This window comes from Zosterops lateralis (genome assembly GCF_965231275.1).
Source record: "Zosterops lateralis genome assembly, chromosome: 7".
NCBI classification, from domain to species: Eukaryota; Metazoa; Chordata; class Aves; order Passeriformes; family Zosteropidae; genus Zosterops; species Zosterops lateralis.
In genome coordinates this window covers 37,608,229-37,632,897 of record NC_139767.1, presented here as the reverse complement: position 1 = coordinate 37,632,897, position 24,669 = coordinate 37,608,229, and the positions used below count along the sequence as shown (strand labels likewise).

Below are 24,669 nucleotides of genomic sequence, written 5' to 3'. Positions count from 1 at the left end.
TTACGTTAAATATTTATTTCAATTACTTCAATTATTTCACTTCTGGTTTTTTATTTTAATTATTTATGCTAAATATTTATTTCGATTACTTCAATTATTTCAATTCCTGCTTTTTTATTTTAATTATTTATGTTAAACATTTATTTCAATTATTTCAATTATTTCAGTTCCGTCATTGTTTCAATTATTTATCTCAAATATTTATTTCAACTGCTTATTTCAATTTTTTAATTTCAATTATTTATTTCAAATATTTATTTCAACTGCTTATTTCAATTTTTTAAATTTCGATTATTTATTTCAAATATTTTTATTATTTCCAACTTTTTATCTCGATTATTTGATTAGAATTATTTGACTTCCAGGCATTAAATCCCTGAGTTTTTGGGAGTTTTAAGCAGGAGCTCTGGTGCAATGTTGGAATTAAAGCTCCTTGCCAAGGACCTGAGTTCCCATGGCAACCAAGGCAGAGTCAGTTAATTAGGGCTCCCTCCATTTCCAGAATTCCAGCAGAACCAGGAGGGAATTGGTTCAGTGGGATCAGCAGCAAAACATCCCTGTGATAAACCTCAGGGAACTTTGGGATCAGGAGTGCCAAGGAATTCTGGAGGGAATGCAGAAAAATCCCAAATGTACACCAGGGATGTGTCCATGGGACAACCTGGGAGCACGGAATAAACCCAAATGGAATAACCCCAAATAAATCCATGGAATAACCCCAAATATACACCAGGGAATAACCTCAAATATACACCAGGAAATAACCCCACATAATTCCACAGAATAACTCCAAATCATTCCATGGAATGACCCCAAATAATTCCTTGGAATAACCCCAAATATTCACCAGGGATGTGCTCATGGGACAACCTGGGAGCATGGAATAACCCCAAAAAATTCCAGGGAATTATGGAATGGTTTGGGTTGGGAAGGTTGGCATTAAATCCCACTATCCAGCCTGGCCTGGGACATTCCAGGGATCCAGGGGCAGCCACAGCAAATCTGGGAATTGCAGCCCAGGCAGGAATTGCCAATTCCCAATGTCCCAGGCAGCCCTGCCCTCTGGCAGTGGGAAGCCATTCCCTGTGTCCTGTCCCTCCAGCCCTTGTCCCCAGTCCCTCTGCAGCTCTCCTGGAGCCCCTTCAGGCCCTGCCAGGGGCTCTGAGCTCTGCCTGGAGCCTTCCCTTCTCCAGGGGAACATTCCCAGCTCTGCCTGGAGCCTTCCCTTCTCCAGGGGAACATTCCCAGCTCTGCCTGGAGCCTTCCCTTCTCCAGGGGAACATTCCCAGCTCTGCCTGGAGCCTTCCCTTCTCCAGGGGAACATTCCCAGCTCTCCCAGCTGATTCTGACTCGATTCTAAAGGAATTAACCCTTCCTGTCACAAATCCCCTTCTCCCTGTCCCTTCTGCACTTCCAGCACTGCCAGAAATCCCAAATAAATCCCATCCCACCCCGCTCAGAGCTCACATTCCCCTTCCCAGCCCTGTCTGGATTATCCTAAGGAATAATCTTGAAGGATTTTTTTTGTCTGTTTTTAATTCCCTTTCCACAGCCATAGGGATTCCTTTCTGCGCATCAAGTTTTCAGGGTGTTCTCCAAGTGGGAATAAGTCACTTGGAGAATTTAACAGAAGAGTAAAAATGTCAGTAATTCCATCAATAACAGTAAGTTTTAGGAATAAATCAGGTTTTCCTTGACTAAAGCAAACCTTTAGGATTTGTTCCCTCAGCTGGGATTTGAACCCTTTGATGTCCCTGATAAAGTCACACAAAATATCCCAGGATTTTCACTTGGGTTTCCCTTCCAGAGGTTCTAAATCCCAATAAAGAGCACCAGGTGATTCCCTGGCCTTCCCACAGCAATATCCCAATTTATTCCCATCTCTGATCCCATTCATTCACTGATTTAGGGTGGGAAAGGCACATTTGGAATGTTTTAACAGAGCCTGGCACTCCAGGGATCTCCTGCAAAACATGGAAAACCAGGGAAAAAAATTCCTGCACAGGGGCCTTGGCACATCCAAGGAGGAATTTTACCAAAAAATGTGGGAATCTCTTCATTTGAAGCCTCCAGGCTCAGGAGGGGAAGTGAAACCTTTGATTTTCCTGCAGAGGGAACAGAGGAATGGCCTGGAAAAGCTTCCAAATTCCCAGCTGGCCTTCCCTGGAAAAATCTGAAAAACTTCAGAGGGGTTCCTGGCAAGGAAAATGCTCCTGGTTGAATGGGAAAGGCAGGGAAAAGGGGGAAAGGGCATTCCCAGGGGTGCTGGGGGATCCTGGGGGTGATTCCATCACTAAATCCAGGAATTGTGCAGGAACATCAGAGGAGCTCAGAGCCACTCCCAACATCCTTCCCGACCATTCCTTATCCAAGCCTGGATCTCCCACTGGCTGCATTTCCCTCCAGGTGCGGCTCACAGCTATCCCAGCAGGAAAACCAGCATTTCCTGCAGGAAATGGAATTTCCCTGGCACAGGCACAGAATTCCAGCCAGAACGTGCAAGTCTGTGACGTCACCATTCCCAAAAATCCTTAAAAACAGATTTTTTATTTCATTTTTTTCCCATGAATTTATATCAAATTTCCACTGGGCACCTCGTTTCTCCCATAAAGGAATGACTAAAATATATGGAATTTTGGGAGGGAATAAAAATCCCTCAATATTAAAACATTAAGTCCCAAAATGCTCTAAATGAGGCTTTTTCCCCAAAAAATTATCAAAAATTCCATTTAACCCACGACTTGCAGGTAAGTTTAAAGCAGGAGCTCCCTGAAGGAATGACAGGGAAATAGAGGGAATTTTAAGGGGGGAAAGAAAAGGAAGGAAAAAAGGAATTACCCTAAAGGACATTTCAAGATTCTCGCCACCCCAGATATCCATTCCTGCATCGTAAGTTCCTATCTCTTCAAAGTAGCTCCTGTCAATAGAAAACAGGCCACCAGCCATAGTTGGGGTCCTGGGGGGAAAACAAACAGGGAAAAGAAATAAAAAAATAAAAAATAAAAATAAAAAAATAAAATAAAAAAGGGAGAAAGGAAAGAAAAGAAAAAAAGAAAGAAAAAAAGACCTTTTAAAGGAGACTCACAGCACATTTCACTGCCCTCACACATTGCACCACACAGCAAATTCTAGAAAAAGAGAATTTTAACTGGATTTTGCTGTTCTTTCCCCAAAATCTACAGAGCTCAGGCTCAGCCACACTCCAGAGAAAAATAAAGATAATTTTAACTGGTTTTCTTCTGCTTTTCCCCCCAAATCCATGGAGTTCAGGCTCAGCCACACTCCAGAGAAAAATAAAGATAATTTTAACTGGCTTTTTTCTGCTTTTCCCCCAAAATCCACAGAGCTCACACTCCAGGGTTGCTCCCATTTCCAGGGATTATTTTGGAGAATTCTGAGGGTAAAGTGGGTGGGAATTTGGGCTTCAGTTCAAATCCAATCAGGAATGTTTGGGAGGAGTTCAATGGGAAAAATGGAGTTTTAAAGGACACTCTGGAACTCACAGCACATTCCACTACACAGGAATTCTATGGAAAATAACTAGAAAAGGAGAATTTTAACTGGATTTTCCTGCTTTTCCCCAAAATCCATGGAGTTTTCCCCAAAATCCATGGAGCTCAGGCCCAGCCACACTCCAGGGAATGCTCAGGAGGAGTTTCAGGGCTGGGCTTTGCCTCAGAGGGAGCCCAAAACAGCATCAAAACCAGCAGGAAAATCTCAGTGAACAGGATTAGAAATCCTTCCAACAGGGATTTGTGTGGGCATGGCCGATTTCCCTGGAAATGGGGCTCCCTGTCCTCCAGCACTCAGAATGACACAGGGATTTATTTGGGAGGGAAGGACTCAATCCCAAATCCTGGATTTACTCTGAGATGTCCCAAAGGGGTTGGGGGCTCAGCTCATCCCAGCAGCTCCAAATCCATGGAATTTGGGGGAGTAACCCTTAGGAGGAGGCTCTGGAGCCAGGCTGGGAGAGCTGGGAATGTTCCCCTGGAGAAGGGAAGGCTCCAGGCAGAGCTGGGAATGTTCCCCTGGAGAAGGGAAGGCTCCAGGCAGAGCTGGGAATGTTCCCCTGGAGAAGGGAAGGCTCCAGGCAGAGCTGGGAATGTTCCCCTGGAGAAGGGAAGGCTCCAGGCAGAGCTGGGAATGTTCCCCTGGAGAAGGGAAGGCTCCAGGCAGAGCTGGGAATGTTCCCCTGGAGAAGGGAAGGCTCCAGGCAGAGCTCAGAGCCCCTGGCAGGGCCTGAAGGGGCTCCAGGAGAGCTGCAGAGGGACTGGGGACAAGGGCTGGAGGGACAGGACACAGGGAATGGCTTCCCACTGCCAGAGGGCAGGGCTGCCTGGGACATTGGGAATTGGGAATTCCTGCCTGGGCTGCAATTCCCACATTTGCTGGGGCTGCCCCTGGATCCCTGGAATGTCCCAGGCCAGGCTGGAGCACCCTGGGATGGTGGGAGGTGTCCCTGCATGGATTGGGGTGGGATTTAAGGTCCTTCCCAACCCAAACCTTCTCCTTCCTCCTTTTTCCTCCCCCTGGATGGAAACACTCTCAGCTTGATATAAAATTTCCCATTTTTTTTCCAAGACTGAGCCTGAAGCAAATGTTGAAGGATGAAACTGAACTGGACACACAGACCTGGATTCTCCCAGAATGTCTCTCCCAATGTCCTTTGCTTCCTCAAACCAAACACTTCCCAAATCCCTCCCTAAAAACCAAGTTCCACACTGGAAAATCCAATAACTTGGATTGCCCTAATGCCCAGCCCAGCTCCTGGGATAATGGGAATGCAGCAGGCAGGGCTGTTCCCTGGGATGTGAATTTACTGGGACACAGCCAGACCTGCAGAGCTTTCCTGGGAAAACCAAAATATTGAGAAGACAAAAGGGCTTAAAGTGGTTTTTAAACTGGAAATTTTTTTTTTTTTTCCCTCAGTTCTGCATCTTCTCCCTGTGGAATCACTTGACAACTGTGAGTGACTCTCATCATCACCTAATCCTGTTTTATTTGGGAAGCAACATCTGTTTTATATGTCGATCCATGATCCTGTTTTATTTGGGAAGCAACATCTGTTTTTATATGTTGATCCATGATCCTGTTTTATTTGGGAAGCAACATCTGCCTCCCATCCCTGCACAGCAATCCCAGGGTTTGCTGCATCCCAGAAAATCCACAAATCCCAGGATTTCATGATGGGAGAGGAAAAGGGGATGGCAAAGGGAATTCCAGCCCTGGAACTCCCCCATGGCATCACCTCATCCTGCTTTTCCCAAGGAATCCCATCCCAGGCATCCACCAGCACAAAATCCTGTTAAACACCACTGTGGATCTGTCTGGGAATGAAGGATTTGCACCAGGATCAACCTCAGCCCCTGCTGTTCATCACCCAGGCTGGGTTCATTAACTGCAATCAGCTCTAAGTTTCATTATGGATAATTAAAATATTAATATAATATCAGGATAATCAGTAGCATGATGATATCCAGAGTTCCAGGAGCATTTGGAAAATGTTCCCGGGCACAGGGAGGGATTTTTGGGAGATTGATGGTCCCTTCCAGCTCAGGAAACTCCATGATCCCAACACATTCCTGATATTTAATCCTGTGGTTTTCCTATTTTTTGATCTGGTATTTTCCCTCTCAATCCCTAATTTACACAAAACCTTTCCTGGACCACATTCTGTATTTTTAGTATTTCTAATCCCAGCCTGGAGTGTCTTCAGCTTCAAAAACTGAGGGAAAAGCCTGGAAATATCCATAAAAATGGGCTGGAAATGCCTGAATAATTCCATGATTCTGGGATTCTTTGGCTGAAATTCAAAAACTGAAATTCCTGGACTAAAACCTGAGATTTGGGACTCCTAAAGCACCAACCCTTCACTCTCAGCTCTTGGTGACAATTGTGGACATTTGTCCCTCTGTCCCCTTTGCTTCCCAACTCTCATTTTATCCAGAGAATCCCAAAAAATTCCAGCAAAAAACTAATGGGGAAAATAATAATAATAAAAAAAGGAATTAAACAAACCCTGGGTTTTTTTCTCTATCAATTTTAAGAGTCAATTCAGTGTCTGAGCTGGGATTAATTTTGAGTTCTGTTCTATTTGAGGGTGAGGAAATGAGAGCTGGGATTTCATTCCTTTGGAAATTCCCTGTGTTTGGGAAGGGATTGGGGAGAGTCAGGATTGATGGAGCTCAGCCAGGCCCTGCAGCTCCTCAGGAAAATTCATTTTCCCAATTTCCACGCACACCTGAGCTTTAATCAAGAGCTGCTGGCCCAGGGAGGAGATTTTGGATCAAATTTGGAGGAAAAAACAATTCCCTCCTCTGACAGCCCAGGGTCTGTTGGCTTTTCCTGGGAACAAACCCCAAATCTGCCTTTCCAGGACAATCAGGGGCACAAATGGGAATTTTGGAAGGTGTTTCCTGTTTTTTCATCCCTTCTTTGCCTGGGTTGATCCCTGAGCTGCCCCTCCCTCCACCTCCAGGACTGGAATTTTTCCCATTTCCATTTAAATTTAAATTTAAATCCATTCCATCCATTTGGGAAAACCTTTTTTGGTTTTCTTTTGGAGTTTTGCAGGAAGCCCCAACAGCTTTTGGAGCTGAGCAAACATCTCATGGCCAGGAATTTATTCCTTTTATTCCCTTTTCAGCTCCATTTCAGCTTTTGGAAGAGCTTTGGTTCCACTCTGTGATTCCAGAAATGAAAATGGAAGAGGTCAGGACAAACCCTTGGATCATTTTTCCCCTCAGGGTGCTTTGTTATCAATCCCATTTTCCAAGCAATAAACCAGGAATTTAAATGCAAATCACTGGGGTTCAAAGCTTAAAAAAGCTCAGAAATCCTCTGGAATATTTGCCTTAAATCTCAAAAAAATGGGAATAAAAATCTATTTGCAGCAAATTAACAGAGGGACCTGAAGAGGCAGAAATTTTTGGAATTCCTGAACCTTGGGAAGAAGATGGAACGGGGTAAAATGCAAATCTCAAAAATGCTCAGAAGTTCTTTGGAATATTTGCCTTTAATTCCAAAAAAAACAGTAATAAAAATCTGTTTGCAGCAAATGAACAGAGGGAGCTGAAGAGGCAGAAATCCTTGGAATTCCTGAACATTGGAGCCAGAAATCTTTGGAATTCCTGAAGGCTGGAGCTGAACAGGCTGAAATCTTTTGAATTCCTGCACAACCAGAAATCTTTGGAATTCCTGGACAATCAGAAATCTTTGGAATTCCTGAAGGAGACAGAAATCTTTGGAATTCCTGCACAATCAGAAATCTTTGGGATTCTTGAACACGGGAGCTGAACAGGCTGAAATCTTTGGAATTCCTGGACAATCAGAAATCATTGGAATTCCTGAATGAGCCGGAAATCTTTGGAATTCCTGCACAACCAGAAATCTTCGGAATTCCTCAACTCTGGAGCTGAAGGGGCAGAAATCCTTAAAACTCCTGCACAATCACAATTCTTTGGAATTCCTGAAGGAGCCAGAAATCTTTGGAATTCCTGAACAATCAGAAATCTTTGGAACTCCTGCACAACCAGAAATCTTTGGAATTCCTGTGCTTTGGGAAGAGGATGGGATGGGGTTTTCCCAAGCCCCGATCTGGGCTTTCCCTGCAGTTCTGCCTCTGATCCTGCAGCGGAACGTTGGGAATTCGGGGGAGATTTTTGGGAAAAGGGGGGCACTGACCTGACAGGAAGGGTCCTGTCCCCTTTCCTGCGCTCCATCTCCCTCTGGGGCACGGGGTACCAGCGGAAATTCAGTTTCCAGTTGAAGCCCCCGTAGGTCATGTCCGAGCCCGCCATGTACTCGAAGGTGTCGTCGCTGATCACGTCGATGATGGGACACACCACGGTTTTCCTGGGAAAAAAAATGGGAATTTGGGGGTTAGGGTGGTGTTTGGGGATGGTGGGAAGTGTAGGGGAAACAGGAGAGGGGGGGAAAGGGGGGAAATGGGGGAATAATGAGGGAGAAGGGGGAAAGAGGGAGGGAAGAGAGGGGGGAAATTGGAGGGGAAAGAAGAGGGGAAAAAAGAGAGGGAGGAAAAAAGGAGGAGGAAAAAAGGAGGAGGAGGAGGAAAAAAAGAGGGGGGGGGGAAAGAGGGAAGAAAAAAAGGAGGAAAAGGCAGAAAGGGGGGCATGGGAGGAAAAGGGGGAAAAGGGGGAAAATAAAAAGGAGAAGGGGAAAAGAGGGAGGGAAGAGGGGGAAGAAAGTGAAAGAAAAGGGGGGAAGGTATGAGAAGAGGGAAAATAGAGGGGAAAAGGGAGAAAAAGGAAGGAAAAGGGAGAGGGGGGAAAGGGAAGAAAGGGGAGGAAGACAGGAAAAAAATGATATGGAGGAAAGGGAAAGAAGGAAAAAGGAGAAAAAGGAAAAGGGGGAAAAAGGAAAAGAAAAAAGGCAAAAACTGGGGGGAAAACTTCAAATCTGAGGGAAAGGAGAAAAGGGAAATGGAAGGAAAGAAGGAAGGGAAAAAAGAGGGAAAAGCAGGGGGAAAAGGAAAAAAAATTATGGGGAAAAAAGCTGAAAAAAGGGAAAACAAGTAAAGGACAAAAAAGGTGCAAATTTCCATGAGTCCAGGGGGTCAGAGAGAGAAGTTGTTCCTGGTAAAAAACAGGGAGAAAACTTCCTTTGGATAGGAGAGCTCCAAACCTTGGCAAAGCCGCTCCCACATTTATTTAGGAATGAGATTCTGACCCAAAAGACTTAAAATTATCCTTGTTCCAGCTCAGCCAATCCTTTCCACACCCATTTTCCAGCATTCAGAGAAAGGCCTGGAGCAGATCCCTGCCTCTGGGAGCTGGGGATTCCTTACCTGTCCTCCTTGATCCTGGCCAGCAGTGGCTCCAGCCAGCCCAGGGTGCACTCACAGTGGGCATCCAGGAATGTGATCACTTGGCCCCTGGAGGCCGCGGCCCCCCGGAGCCGGGCCCGGATCAGCCCCGACCGCTGCTCCATCCGCAGGATCCTGATGGGCACGTCCAGCTTCTTCACGTAATTCTCCAAGGAGGCCTTCAAAAACTCTGCCAGATTGGAGGGGAAACAAGAGTGGGTTTATTTTATTTTATTTTATTTTATTTTATTTTATTTTATTTTAGGGAGGTTTTATTCCAAGGTAGTGGAACCTTGGAATAGAAGGCTCCTTGGAATAGAACCTCCCTGCTTGAAGCATCTCATGGGGGTGGGAATGAGGTGGGATTTAAGGTCCCTTCCAAGGCAAACCATTCCCTGATTCCATGAGAATATCACAGGAATTTTAAATCAGTTCCTTGGAATAAACCAAGGAATTTTAAATCATTTCCTTGGAATAAACCAAGGAATTTTAAATCATTTCCTTGGAATAAACCAAGGAATTTAACTGCAAATCACTGGGGTTCAAAGCTCAAAAATGTTCAGAAATCCTCTAGAATATCTGCCTTAAGTTCCAAAAAAATGGGGATAAAAATCGGTTCATTTGCAGCAAATTAACAGAGGGAGCTGAACAAGCAGAAATCCTTGGAATTCCTGAACATTGGAGCTGAACAAGGCAGAGATCCTTGGAATTCCTGAACATTGGAGCTGAACAAGCAGAAATCCTTGGAATTCCTGAACATTGGAGCTGAACAAGGCAGAAACCTTTTGAAATTCCAACCACAAAACAAAGACACTCTGGGCAATTTGCTGCTGGTTCTATCCTCCCCAAAAAATGGCTTTTTTTTGATGGATTTCCCCACTGGGATGTGGGATGTGGGATGGGAATGCAGATGTGGGATGGGGATGTGGGATGGGAGATGGGGATGCAGGATGGGGATGGGGATGTGGGATATGGGCTGTGGGACGGGGATCCGGGACAGGTATGGGGATGTGGGACAGGGATGTGAGACATGGGATGTGGGATGGGGACAGGGAATGTGGGACATGGGATGCAGGACAGGGATGTGGGACATGGGATGCAGGATGGGGATGCAGGATATGGGATGTGGGATGGGGACAGGAATGTGGGACATGGGATGCAGGATGGGGATGCAGGACAGGGATATGGGACATTGGATGTGGGATGGGGATGTGGGGCATGGGATGTGGGATGGGGACAGGAATGTGGGATGGGGACAGGAATGTGGGACATGGGATGCAGGATGGGGATGTGGGATGGGGATATGGGATGTGGGATGGGGATGCAGGATATGGGATGTGGGATGGGGATGCAGGACGGCGATGCAGGATGTGGGACGGAAAATGGGAATGCAGATGTGGGACAGGGATGTTGCTGGGGATGTGGGATGGGAGATGGGGATGTGGATGCAGGACGGGGATGTGGGACATGGGATGTGGGATGGGGATGTGGGACGGGGATGGGGATGCAGGACAGGGATGGGGATGTGCGACATGGGATGCAGGATGGGAATGTGGGATATGGGATGGGGATGCGGGATGGGGATGCGGGATGGGGATGCGGGATGGGGATGCGGGTCAGGAATGGGAATATGGATGTGGGACATGGATGTTGCTGGGGACGTGGGCTGGGAGATGGGGATGGGAGACGGGGATGCGGGATGGAGATGTGGGATTGGGATGCAGGACGGGGATGTGGGATTGGGATGGGGACAGGGATGCAGGACAGGGATGGCTGTCCCAGCCCCACCTCTCTCGCTGGCGTCGTCCACCAGGACGATCTCGGCCAGCAGGCGCGGCGGGGAGCGCGCGATGACGCTGTGCAGGGTGCGCAGCAGCGTGCTCCACGCCTCGTTGTGGAACACGATCACCACGCTGGTGTTGGGCAGCTCCTCGGGGTACACCTTGCTCTTGCACCTGCCAGGAAAAACAGGGAAACACAGGGAAAAGAGGAATTCAGCTGGAGGAACAGACAGAAGGAGACCTGCGTCTTTCTGTGATGGAAAAGGGGCTGGAAGCAACCACAGCTCTGCTGTCACACCCAGGGATGGAGGGGATGGGTTAAAGAGCAAAGTGGAGATCCAGAGACTGGAATCCAAATGGCTCTGAGGCAGGATGGAAAAGGGGCTTGGAAGCAGCCACAATGCTGCTCCAACAGGGAGGTTTCACATCCAGAGAGCTCAGGATGATGGGAATGGATTAAGGAGCTAATTGGAGATCCAGAGGCCTCCAGATTCCATAACCTCAATGGCTCTGAGGGTGAGGCAGCCTGGAAAAGGGGTCTGGAAGCAGCCAAGGCACCACTCCAGGAGTTCCATATCCAGGTAATTCAAAACAATAGGAATATATTAAGGAGGCAAAGTGGAGATCCAGAGACTGGAATTCCAACTGCTCTGAGCAGGAGACAGGCTGGAAAACCAGCCATGGCACTGCTCCAGAGGTTCCACACCCAGATAGTTCAGGATGCTGTAGATAAATTAAGGAGAAAATTGGAGATCCAGGGACTGGAATTCCAACTGCTCTGAGCAGGAGACAGGCTGGAGAAGGGGCTCAGCTCACTCTCCCATCCCTGACACTCCAAGCCAGGATCCAGCTCAGCCCCACAGATCTGATTTCAGCCCTGCACAGTTTAATCAGAAATTCCAGGTCCAGCCATTCCCAGGTGGATTTGGCTCCAGGGAGCTCTGCAGCACACAGGGATGAGCTGCCAAGGAAAAGCAGAGCTGATCCAGGACTGATCCACCTGGAATGTTCAAACCCTGCCTGCTTTCCCAAAGTTCCCACTCAAGGATCAAACCCTGCCAGTTTAACCATTCCATGGTTTGGGGTATTTCTGGGAAAACCAGGAATGTGGGGCACCTGCACATCCTTTAAAAATGGAAAATAGCCATGGATTTTTCAATGTTAACCCAAACCTTCAAATCCCCTCCCAGTGCCCATTTCCAGAGGTCTGTGGGAAAAGTGGGATCCCAGATTTCCTGCAGATTCCCTGGGAGAAGATATCATGGGAAGGAGGTGAGGGCCCTTCCAAGGCAGCCTGGAAATTCATCCTGGGAAAACAAAAATTCCTGCAAAACAACCCCGAGTTTCTCTGGGCTTTGATCCAAACTGTTCCAGCACTTCCTACAATCCCAAGCCCCTTAAAACCAGGAGCAAAAGAAATGAAAAAAATCTCCTTTGGAATAATTTTCCTGAAATAAAATCAGTTTTCTCCTCCACCCAGGGATGTCTTGGGGGCCCCTCGGAGGCTGCCAGGGGAGGAAAATCTGTTTTCCATGATTTTCACACTAATTAGGAGCTGACAGCTCCTCTTCTCCAATTTTATCTCCCGATGCAAACGGCTGCTCCAAAGGAGGCAGCTGCAGCCCACGAGGAAAACGTGGAGGGGAGAGCAAGGATTGAGCTTCTGGAAGGGAAATTTTCACAGGTTTTCAGAATAAATGAGAATTTCAACAACCCAAGGGTGGCCATATCCATGAAAAACATTCCAGTATTTCTGGATATTCCGTGGAGTGACAGGAATTGTGGCACTGCCACCACTCACCCGTGGAATGGGACAATTCCAGGGTGGTTTGGGATGGAAGGGAATTTAAATCCCATCCCAGACACATCCCACTATCCCAGGCTGCTCCAGCCTGGCCTTGGACACCTCCAGGGATCCAGGGGCAGCCTCAGCTTTCCTGGGAAAGCTGTGCCAGGATCTCCCCACCCTCTGAGGAAGGAATTTTTTATCCACCACAATTTAGAGCTGGAAAAGCCCCAAATCCAGCTCCTGGTGCAGAACGAAGGGATCAGGTGTGGCTGATCCCAAAATAATCCAATTTTCCCTCCCTTTGAGGGCTGAATTTCAGGAGTAACAAATTTTGGTCTCACCTCAAAATCCAGTCAAGAATTCCTGCCCTGACACATGGATCTGAGGGAAGGATTTTCCCAATTAAAGGGAGTTTTCCCACACATCCACTGCCAGCCCTGCACTGCTCCTTCCCAAGCCCTTTCCCCACTCAGAATCACATCCCAGAGTTGTTTTTTTTTTTTGAGAATCCTCACAAAACTCCAGCTCCATGCTTAACCCTGGCTGCTATTCCAGCAATCCCAAAGCTTCTGCTCATCCCTGGATGTTCCCAAGCACTGGAACATCCCCAGGAGCCAATTCCAGCTGCAATCTCCAGGAGAAAATCCAATTAGGATGCTCCAGCAACCCATGGAACAGCACTTGGAGCCTCACTCATCCAGAAAAGATTGAGGATGGAGAAAATCCTTGGGAATGAAATGAGGCATTCCTCTGGTGAGTTGAGCTGGGTTTAAGGTTTAATCAATAGCTCCTAATTAGAGCTGGCTCTGATTAAAATCTCCAGCTTGGCCATTTCCAACAGGACTCTGGAAATCCAGTGACATTCCCTGACAAAACTCAGGATGGAAGGGGAAGCAAATGGAACTCTGTGTGTGAGATCCCATGGATCAGCTGGAATTAAACCTTCAGTCCCAGGGCAGGGATTCAATGGGAGCCAGCCCTGCCTGGATACAGGATGGGGAATTGTGGATCCTGATGAGGAACCCCATTCCCACAGAACCCCAGTGACTCTGGAGCCGGGCTGGGAGAGCTGGGAATGTTCCCCTGGAGAAGGGAAGGCTCCAGGCAGAGCTGGGAATGTTCCCCTGGAGAAGGGAAGGCTCCAGGCAGAGCTGGGAATGTTCCCCTGGAGAAGGGAAGGCTCCAGGCAGAGCTGGGAATGTTCCCCTGGAGAAGGGAAGGCTCCAGGCAGAGCTGGGAATGTTCCCCTGGAGAAGGGAAGGCTCCAGGCAGAGCTGGGAATGTTCCCCTGGAGAAGGGAAGGCTCCAGGCAGAGCTGGGAATGTTCCCCTGGAGAAGGGAAGGCTCCAGGCAGAGCTGGGAATGTTCCCCTGGAGAAGGGAAGGCTCCAGGCAGAGCTGGGAATGTCCTCCCAGGACAGGATTCAATCCCTCACCACTCCCAGGACAGGATTCCATCCCCCAGGATTCCCAGGACAGGATTTAATCCCCCATCCCAATCCCACCCCAGTACCCCCAGGACAGGGCTCTGACCCGTCCAGGCGCACGTCGGGCAGGCTGCGGTTCAGGGCGATGCGGTCGCTGGCCAGGAGGTTGAACTGGTTGATCTTGAAGAGCTCCTTCATCTTCTCCTGCTCCTCCCTGGGGATCAGCACGGCCCTGCCCATCTCCCCCGGGCCCTCCTGGCTCCGGGAAATCACGGCTGGAACAGGAACAGCAAAAGGTGCTTTGAGCACCTGGGAATTGGATTCTGGTTTTCCCAAGGAATACTGGAAATCCAATCCCCATTTTCCCTGCTTTTATCCTTTTATCCTTCTCTGCATCCAAGAACATCCAGTTTTATTTCAAGATGGTTGAACCCCCTGGATTTGTTCATTCCCACTGTCCCAGGCTGCTCCAAGCCCCACCCAAGCAGGCTTTGGACACTTCCATGGATCCAGGAACAGCCACAGCTGCTCTGGGCACCTTCAGAGAGAACCTGTGGCTGCCCCTGGATCCCTGGAATGCCCCAGGCCAGGCTTGGGATAGTGGGAGATGTCCCTGCCCATGGAATGGGATTTCAGGTCTGATTTAACCCCATCTGCTGTTAATGGGCCATCAAGGCTCACCAATGACATGACACTCTTTGCCTGAAAGCCTTTTAATTTCTAATTTTTATTTTAAATTATCAAATGTATGATAATTTGGAAAAGAAGGGAGACTCCAAGGCCAGGGCAGGCTCACCTCGCAGCGCCGGGAGCAGGGAGCGCTCCTTGCTGTCCTCACACTTGTTGCACTCGCTGAAGTAGAGCAGCAGGAACACGTCCAGCAGCACCCAGAGCAGGGAGGTGGCCAACACCACCCTGCAGTAGCCAAACCTCCTCATGGCTCCCCGGCTCTGCCCTGGAGTGCTGGGAGCAGCACGGGATCACAGCCCCGGGGAGCAGCCCACTGCAGGCAGAGGGAGAACAGCATCATTTCCATGGATTTGTGGGTATTCATCCTTTTATTGAACATGATTTGATACTGAAATTCTCATTTTCTTCAAAGGATGATCTTAGCTTTTAAATTTGTCAATGTTGAATTTTTATCCTGCCAAATATTTTTATTGTGGCCACCAAAGGTTCCTTGGGAAAGGGCCCAGCAGGCATTGATCCAGGGGTTTGGGATTAGAGAATTTGGAATTAGGGAGTTTGGAAAATAGAGATAAAGGTGAGGCCTCCATATCCAGCTCTGCAAAGGGCGGAGCCAGGCTGGGAGAGCTGGGAATGTTCCCCTGGAGAAGGGAAGGCTCCAGGCAGAGCTGGGAATGTTCCCCTGGAGAAGGGAAGGCTCCAGGCAGAGCTGGGAATGTTCCCCTGGAGAAGGGAAGGCTCCAGGCAGAGCTGGGAATGTTCCCCTGGAGAAGGGAAGGCTCCAGGCAGAGCTGGGAATGTTCCCCTGGAGAAGGGAAGGCTCCAGGCAGAGCTGGGAATGTTCCCCTGGAGAAGGGAAGGCTCCAGGCAGAGCTGGGAATGTTCCCCTGGAGAAGGGAAGGCTCCAGGCAGAGCTGGGAATGTTCCCCTGGAGAAGGGAAGGCTCCAGGCAGAGCTCAGAGCCCCTGGCAGGGCCTGAAGGGGCTCCAGGAGAGCTGCAGAGGGACTGGGGACAAGGGCTGGAGGGACAGGACACAGGGAATGGCTTCCCACTGCCAGAGGGCAGGGCTGGCTGGGACATTGGGAATTGGGAATTCCCACATTTGCTGTGGCTGCCCCTGGATCCCTGGAATGTCCCAGGCCAGGCTGGAGCACCCTGGGATGGTGTGGGGTGTCTCTGGGTGGGCTGGGCTGGGATTTAAGGTCTCTTCCCACCCCAAAGCACTCCAGGATTCCATGCTCTCCCCTGTGCTGCACTCTGTAATCAAAGGTCTGGAATTAAGGACTCCACTCACCATCACCACCTCCACTCCGTGCCCAGGCTCCGTGTCCTGCTCCAGCCATGCTCCCACAGGATCCCCTCAGCACTGAACCACCACTGCAGAATTTTCCAAGTGCTTGGAAAAGAAAAAAAGGAGAAAAATCCCATCAGTTTTTCATATTTCCTAAAACATAGAGAAATTTCTCATAAATAAAAAATCCTCCTCGGTTTTATCCACATTTCACCTTCCTCATCCTTCCTCTTCAGCTTCTCATTTCCAAGTGGGACCTTTCCATTTCCCCATTTTATTTTTTAATTCATGTTCATCAGATCCAAAGGGATGGAAGAGCTGGAATGACTTAAATAAATTAGATAAATGATTTATTTAATTATTCTCACAGCATTTCTGCACCGACTCCTCATTAATACCAATTTCCATCTGTCCTAAATACCAACCAATGGCTCTTCCTGCTGAGGGATTCCCAGGAAGCTGATTTAAAATTCCAGGAATTGCTGTTCCAGGATAACACAATCCATTTCCACAGCAGTCAAGGGGAACAATTTCATTACAGGAAGAAAAATGAGGAAGAAAAATTCCAGACTGTTTTGGGTGGGAAGGGCCATTGAGGATTATCCAATTCCACCCCCAGGGACACCTCCCACCATCCCAGGGTGATCCATCCTGGCCTGGGACATTCCAGGGATCCAGGGGCAGGCACAGCAAATGTGGGAATTCCCAATTCCCAATGTCCCAGGCAGCCCTGCCCTCTGGCAGTGGGAAGCCATTCCCTGTGTCCTGTCCCTCCAGCCCTTGTCCCCAGTCCCTCTGCAGCTCTCCTGGAGCCCCTTCAGGCCCTGCCAGGGGCTCTGAGCTCTGCCTGGAGCCTTCCCTTCTCCAGGGGAACATTCCCAGCTCTGCCTGGAGCCTTCCCTTCTCCAGGGGAACATTCCCAGCTCTGCCTGGAGCCTTCCCTTCTCCAGGGAACATTCCCAGCTCTGCCTGGAGCCTTCCCTTCTCCAGGGGAACATTCCCAGCTCTGCCTGGAGCCTTCCCTTCTCCAGGGAACATTCCCAGCTCTGCCTGGAGCCTTCCCTTCTCCAGGGGAACATTCCCAGCTCTGCCTGGAGCCTTCCCTTCTCCAGGGGAACATTCCCAGCTCTGCCTGGAGCCTTCCCTTCTCCAGGGGAACATTCCCAGCTCTGCCTGGAGCCTTCCCTTCTCCAGGGGAACATTCCCAGCTCTGCCTGGAGCCTTCCCTTCTCCAGGGAACATTCCCAGCTCTCCCAGCCCCTCTGGCCCCACTCCAGGAGCTCAGTCCCTCCACCCCAAAGGGGCTCTCTGTAAATCGGCTCAGCAGAGCCCTGAGCTGCTCTTTAATCCTCTGTCACTCCTGGGGCTCATCACGAGTGAAGTGTCCTAATCCTCAGCAGGACAGGAATAACCCAGGCACGGAAATTCCCAAAGAAATTCCCACAGAAAAGCAGAGGAATTGCCCAGTTTCTCACCCAGCTCTTGGACTGATGCAGCAAAGTTGGAATTCCAGAGTCCATATCCCAGGAATGTGATTAAATTTTGTTAATTAAAGCCAGAACTGCTCTGACCTCAGCGTTGACCTCACCAACCTCCAACTTTTCCTGGCCTTGAATTCCCAGGAATCCCAAACCTGACTGCTCAAATCCCAGTGCTTGGATGAGGATAGAAATCCAAATTATTAATAGGAATTTTTTTTTTAATTAATTCCATTTTTTAGTTTTAATTCCTTTTAATCAAAACTATTTGATTTCCAGGGAATCAAAGTGTAAAGATTAAGCTTTTCATTTTATTTCCTTTTTAAATTTAAAACTTAAATTTTTTTAAAAAAATTAATTCCTTCTTTTTTAAAATTTTTGTTCCTTTTTAAAATTTTAATTCCTTTTAATCAGAACTATTTGATTTCCAGGGAATCAAAGCTTAAAGATTAAGCTTTACATTTTAATTCCTTTTTTTAAACTTAAAATAATATTTTTAAAAAAAAATCCATTAAAAAAATAAATAATTCCTTTTCAAATTTTAATTCCTTTTAATCAAAATTATTTACCCTCCAGGGAATCCAAGGTTTGCATTGTTAATGATGCTGTTTTCCAGGGAATCAAAGCTTAAAGATTAAGCTTTTAATTTTAATTCTTTTTTTAAACTTAAAATAATATTTTTTTTAAAATTAATTCCTTTTTAAAAAATTTTAATTCCTTTTTAAATTTTAATTCCTTTTAATCAAAATTATTTGCCCTCAGAACTCCCAGCTTTCCCCCCTGATAAATTAAAGGATTATTTCTCACAGCTCTCCTGGGATTCACCACAAAAAAAAAACAAAAAAACAAAAAAAAACCCAAAAAACTTGGCCAGGAAGGTTTGAAACTCCCCCTTTCCAATTTAAAATTGGATTTTATGGCCACACTGATCTAAGCAAACCCGAATATAAAACACACGCTCCAAAAATCATCCTTTAATTCCACGAGCAGCTCATCAATTCAGGGATAAGGAAGAACTTTCAATGCCAGAACTGTCAAACTCCAGGAAAGCTCTTGTACATTTAGTAAGGAATAAAAATAGGAGAAAATAAAAGGAGAAAAAATAATAAAAATCAGGAATCTTTAGTCAGAGCCACGCAGCGTTTTGTGTTTCAATAATTCAGATTTCCCTGCCTCTCTCCTCTCCTGATATTTATTAATAGCCCCATTCTTCCCTTGGGAATCCATCCCATGACTCAGGAATCCAACATTAATTTCTCTCATCCCAGATCTGGGGAGGAAAAGCTTTGGGGGGGTTTGTTCAGGTCACAATTTCACAATTCCATTTTCCTCCTCAATTCCATCCTCCCAGCAGCCAAATGGGAAATTTGGGAAGAGTTTTTCTGGGTTTATTCCCTCCTTTAAAATCCTGGAGTTGTGTTGGTGCAAAGCACTGAAAACCTGAAGATAATTCAAATAAAAGTTTTTTAAAAACCTTCTAAATTAATTTTCCTTTCTAAAATTTCTAAAATTAATTTCTAAAATTAATTTCTAAATTAATTTTCCGTTCTTCCCTTGCTGGTGCAAAGCACTGAAAACCTGCAGATAATTCAAATAAAGGTTTTTTAAAAACCTTCTAAATTATTAACCCCATTCTTCCCTTGCTGGTGCAAAGCACTGAAAACCTGCAGATAATTCAGATAAAAGTTTTTTAAAAACCTTCTAAATTAATTTTCCTTTCTAAAATTTCTAAAATTAATTTCTAAAATTAATTTCTAAATTAATTTTCCGTTCTTCCCTTGCTGGTGCACAGCACTGAAAACCTGAAGATAATTCAAATAAAAGTTTTTTAAAACCTTCTAAACTGATAACCTCATTCTTCCCTTGTTGGTGCAAAGCACTGAAAACCTGCAGATAATTCAAATAAAGGTTTTTTAAAAACCTTCTAAATTAATTTTCCTTTCTAAAATTTCTAAAATTAATTTCTAAAATTAATTTTAGAAATTAATTTCTAAAATTAAAATTTCTAAAATTAAAATTTTCTAAATTGATTTTAGAAATTAATTTCTAAAATTAATTTCTAAATTAATTTTCCGTTCTTCCCTTGTTGGTGCACAGCACTGAAAACCTGCAGATAATTCAAATAAAAGTTTTTTTAAAAAAACTCCTAAATGTTAATGGAATATCTCACCTGCTCAGGTAAATCTACAGGGATGCTCCTGTTCACGAGCAGCAGCAGAAATGGGATTTTTTAATGGGATTTTTAGGGAATTTTGGGGGGAAGAGCTTTGGAACCTCCCATTCCCATTAAAAAAAAAAAAACACCCAAAAAAACAAGGCAGGAGCTGTTTCTGGAGCAGGTGGGAAGAGACAGAAAACCCCAGAACTGTGTGGGATCGTGTTCTCCCTCACTCCTGCCTTCATCTGGAGGAAAAAAAAGCAGAATTTTCCATTACAAAAGCAGATTTTTACATAGGAAAAGTGGATATTTTTTACCCCAAAAAAGCAGATTTTTAGAGATAAAAAATCACTTTTTTTTTGCACAAGAAAAGCAGATTTTTAGACAAAAAAAATTCTTTTGCACAAGAAAAGCAGATTTTTAGACAAGAAAATCACTTTTTTTTGCACAAGAAAAGCAGATTTTTAGACAAAAAGAAATCACTTTTTTTTGCACAAGAAAAGCAGATTTTTTAGACAAGAAAATCACTTTTTTTTAACAAGAAAAGCAGATTTTTACACAAGAAAATCACTTTTTTTTGCACAAGAAAAGCAGATTTTTAGACAAAAAGAAATCACTTTTTTGCATGAGAAAAGCAGATTTTTAGACAAAAAAATCACCTTTTTTTTTACACGAGAAAAGCAGATTTTTAGACAAGAAAATCACTTTTTTTGCACAAGAAAAGCAGATTTTTACACAAGAAAAGAAGGAGTTTATTAAAAAAAAAGCATTTTTTACACAAGAAAAGCAGATTTTTAGAAAAAAAATCACTTTTTTTTGCACAAGAAAAGCAGATTTTTAGACAAGAAAAGAAGGAGTTTAATTAAAAAAAAAGCATTTTTTATACAAGAAAAGCAGATTTTTTTTTTAACCCCAAAAAAAGGAGGTTTTTACTCAAGAAAATGAGGTTTTTACACAAGAAAATACCAGATTTTTACAGTGGTATTTTCCTAAAGTGTGATCTCATTGATATCACAATGAGATATTGCAGCACAAGAGGAAAATTTTAAAAACATCAAAAAACACTTAAAAAACCACCTAAATATAACCTAAAAAAACCGCCCTAAAAATATTTTAAAAACCACTTTAAAACCCACCTAAATATAACCTAAAACCACCTAAAAATACCTTTAAAAATACCTTTAAAACACCTTAAAAATTCAAGTTTTGAGGCCTCATCTCCCCTTTAAAGCCCAAGAGTTAAAATAATCTTTGCCTCCATCACTCCCAGCGTGTTTTAATCTCCCATTAATCTTTCCTCCAAATAAATTCCAGCCCTTATTTTCCAAAAAAAAAAAAATAAAAAATAAATTAAAAAAAAAAAAAAATTCTTTTATCTTTTAATTTATTTTCTCTTCGTTCATTTGGACCGATTCAATTTCTAATGGAGAAAAGGAAAATAAACTTGGATTTTTTTCCTCCTGATTCCTGGGAAAGCAGCTGCCATCCCAACTTTTAGGATTTTCTAGGAAAATCCCAGCTTTTTAACAGCCGTGCCAAATCCCATTTCCAGCACTTTGGGCTGCTTTTATCCTGATTTCCAGGCGGGGAGGAATTTAAATTGAATTTAAATTGAAAAATGGGAATGTCAGCCCTTCCTCAACATCATTCCAGGGAAATCTGAGCCTGGAATAATCCCAGATACAATTCCAAGGAATCCTGACAGTCCAAAACATCATTCCAGGGAAACCTGAGCCTGGAATAATCCCAGAGGCAATTCCAGGGAATCCTGACAGTCTAAAACATCATTCCAGGGAAACTTGTGGCTGGAACAGCAATTTCAGGGAATCCTGGCAGACTCAAGTGTTGTTCCAGGGAATCCTGACAGACCTAAATGCTATTCCAGGGAATCCTGGCAGCCCAGAATTCCAGGGAATCCCTACGGCTGAAATCCACAATCCAAAATATTTTTCCAGGGAAATCTACGACTGAAACCCACAGACCAAAACATTTTTTCCAGGGAATCCCTACAGCTGAAATCCACAATCCAAAACATTATTCCAGGGAAACCTACAGCTGAAATCCACAATCCAAAATATTCCAGGGAAACCTACAGCTGAAATCCACAATCCAAAATATTCCAGGGAAACCTACAGCTGAAATCCACAATCCAAAACATTATTCCAGGGAAACCTACAGCTGAAATCCACAATCCAAAACATTATTCCAGGGAAACCTACAGCTGAAATCCACAATCCAAAACATTATTCCAGGGAATCCCTACAGCTGAAATCCACAGCGCAATTCCAGGGAAAAGCCTCAAAACGCTTTTCCAGGGAAACCCACAACCCCAAACGGTTATTCCAGGGAATCCTGAGATCCCCAGAGCGCTATTCCAGGAAAACCCAGGGATGAGACGGATAAAACCCCCGCTCTGTCCTACCATGAGCACCCCGGCTCTGCTGTTATCCCAGGGATGTTTGGGATCCTCCCCGGGGGGCTCTGAGCTGATCCCGGGCCGGGGGCGGGTCAGGGCCGGGCACACCTCCATGGCCCAGCCCGGATCAGCCCGGATTAAACAAAGCCCCGAGAGCGGGGAGAGCGGGGGGAGAGCCGGGAACTGGGGGATCCCTCTGGATAACGGGGCCGGGAGCCTGGGGATCCCTCGGGATAAGGGAGATAAGGGAGACAGAAGATCCCTTGGGATAACGGGGCCCGGGGATGGATCCCGAGGGATAACGGAGCCAGTAAAGCCCGGCACGGCCCCGCCGGCCTCACCTGCGGCAGAGCCCCGAGCTCAGACCCGGCCCGGGGGGCTCAGCACCTCCAGTCTGGGGGCTCAGAGGGGTCTAAGGGGGCTCAGCAGTGTCCAGGGGGGCTCAGCACCTCCAGTCTGGGGGCTCAGCAGTGTCCAGGGGGGCTCAGCATCACCCGGGGGTTCATCCCAGTCAGCCCCAAATCTCAGCACCTCCAGTCCGGGGGGCTCAGCAGTGTCCAAGGGGGCTCAGCGCGGCTCGGGGGGGAATTCAGCAGTGCCCAGGAGGGTCCAGCGCCTCCAGCCCGAGGGCTCAGCAGTGTCCAGGGAGGCTCAGCACCTGCACTCCAGGGGTTCAGCAGGGTCCAGGAGGGTCCAGCACCTCCAGCCCGAGGGTTCAGCAGTGTCCGGGGGCGTTCAGCACCGTCAGGCCGGGGATCCAGCACTGTCCGAGGGGTTCAGCAGGGTCCAGGAGGGTCCAGCGCCTCCAGCCCGAGGGCTCGGCAGTGTCCAGGGGGGCTCAGCATCACCCGGGGGATTCAGCCCCGTCAGCCCGGGGACTCAGCAGCGTCCGGGGGGCTCAGCCCTGGCAGTCCTGGGGGGTCTCAGCAGCATCCAGGGGTTCTCGGCAGTGTCCGGGGGGAGATCTTAGCAGCGTCCAGGGGGTGTCAGCAGTGTCTGGGAAGGGTCTCAGCAGCATCCAGGGGATCTCAGCAGTATCCAAGGAGTCTCAGCAGTATCCAGGGAGGGATCTCCCCTCCAGCGGGGCTCAGCGCGGAGCCGCGGCGGGAGCGGCCCCGCCTGGGCCCCGCCTGGGCCGCAATGGCCGCGGCTCCCGCGATGCTGCGGCGGGGCCGGGGACACCGGGAGAGACGGGAGGGGCCGGGGACACGGGGAGAGACGGGAGAGGACGGGGCCGAGGGAGGAGGAGGAGGAGGAGGAGACCGGAGGAAGGGCCGGGCAGGTGCCGGGGGCGGCCCCGGCCCCACCGAGCGATCGGGGAGGGAAAGGGGAGGAGGCGGCGCGGGAGGAGAGGCGGGGACGGGGATGGAGCGGAGGAAGGAGGGGATGGAGAGGGGTTGAGGGCTGAGGGGAGCGGAGGAAGGCGGGGATCGGGGACTGGGATGAGGGCAGAGACAGGAGAGGATGGAGAGGGGGTCGGGATGGGGGAAGAGGAGGAAGGCAGGGATCCTGAGGGGATCGGGGGTCGGGATGAAGGACCGAGGGGAGCCGAGGAAGGCGAGATCCTGAAGGGATCAGGGATTGGGACGGGGAGCGAGACAGGAGGGGAGGGAGAGGGGATCAGGGGTTGTGATGGGGGCCAAGGGAAGAGGAGGCAGGCTGCCATCCTGAGGGGGACGGGAGAACATGGGAAGCAGTGAAGAGGAGAGCAGAGGGAGCCATGAGCAGAGCGGGACACCGCAGGGTGTGGGACGGGCTCCTGAGGGGAGCGGGGCAAGGCTCGGACACTGAGGGACGGGGGAATGTGGGATGGGGTGCCGAGGGGAACAGGGGAAAGTTTGGGACACTGAGGGACGGGGGAATGTGGGATGAGGTGCCATGGGGAACAGGGGAAGGCTGGGGACACTGAGGGACGGGGAAATGTGGGATGAGGTGCCATGGGGAACAGGGGAAGGCTGGGGACACTGAGGGACGGGGAAATGTGGGATGAGGTGCCATGGGGAACAGGGGAAGGCTGGGGACACTGAGGGACGGGGAAATGTGGGATGGGGTGCCATGGGGAACAGGGGAAGGCTGGGGACACTGAGGGACGGGGAAATGTGGGCAGTGTGGGATGAGGTGCTGAGGGGAACGGGGAAAGGCTGGAGGGCCAAGTGAAGCCCAGGGAATGCCGAGAGGAGCAGGGGAAGGCTGGGATGGTGAAGGGATGTGGGATGGGGTGTTGAGGAGAGCAGGAGAAGGCTGGAGGGCCCAGGGAAGCCAGGGAATGCCGAGGGGAACAGGGGAAGGCTGGGACACTGAGGGATGGGGGAATGTGGGATGAGGTGCCGAGGGGAACGGGGAAAGGCTGGAGGGCCCAGAGAAGCCCAGGGAATGCCGAGGGGAACAGGGAAAGGCTGGAGAGGCCCAGGGAATGCCGAGGGGAGCAGGGGAAGCAGACACGGGCACTGAAGCCCTGAATCTCTATTCCAGACCCACAGCAGAGCGGGTTTCCCATCCCAAAGGCCGATCCCGTCCCAAAGGCCGATCCCAATTCACAGCCCCCCTCACCCCCAGGGGCTCCACCTCTCCTGCCGGAATTTGGGTGGAATTTCCTGACTTTTCGGAGGGAAATTCGCTACCCCGGGGAAGGAAAATCAAAAGGTAAAAGGTGCTCAGCGCTGTGGGCAGGAGGAGCAAGGAAAAGACGGCCCAGACAGGAGTGTTTTGGTCAGGGATTGATTCCTGGATAAATCCCTGAATCCTGGAATGGTTTGGGTTGGAAAGGGCATTAAATCCCACCCCAGTCCATACAGGGACACCCCACACCATCCCA

General features: G+C 47.8%; 1 protein-coding gene across 1 annotated transcript in view; it reads right to left on the bottom strand.

Annotated features, from left to right (window-relative positions):
• Positions 1-22,224, bottom strand: part of GALNT13 (polypeptide N-acetylgalactosaminyltransferase 13) — a gene marked incomplete at its 3' end in the record, with an annotated part of 40,535 nt that extends 18,311 nt beyond the window's left edge. Inside the window, exons 1-8 of the mRNA XM_083865039.1 lie at positions 22,196-22,224; positions 15,806-15,907; positions 14,620-14,826; positions 13,930-14,098; positions 10,616-10,782; positions 8,810-9,017; positions 7,687-7,857; positions 2,839-2,956 (exon numbers count right to left, since the gene is read on the bottom strand). Coding sequence (XP_083721165.1) covers positions 2,839-2,956; positions 7,687-7,857; positions 8,810-9,017; positions 10,616-10,782; positions 13,930-14,098; positions 14,620-14,761 — 975 coding nt within the window. The 5' untranslated portion in view covers positions 14,762-14,826; positions 15,806-15,907; positions 22,196-22,224. The remainder of the gene's footprint in view (positions 1-2,838; positions 2,957-7,686; positions 7,858-8,809; positions 9,018-10,615; positions 10,783-13,929; positions 14,099-14,619; positions 14,827-15,805; positions 15,908-22,195) is intronic.
• Between the last annotated feature and the right edge of the window lie 2,445 nt (positions 22,225-24,669).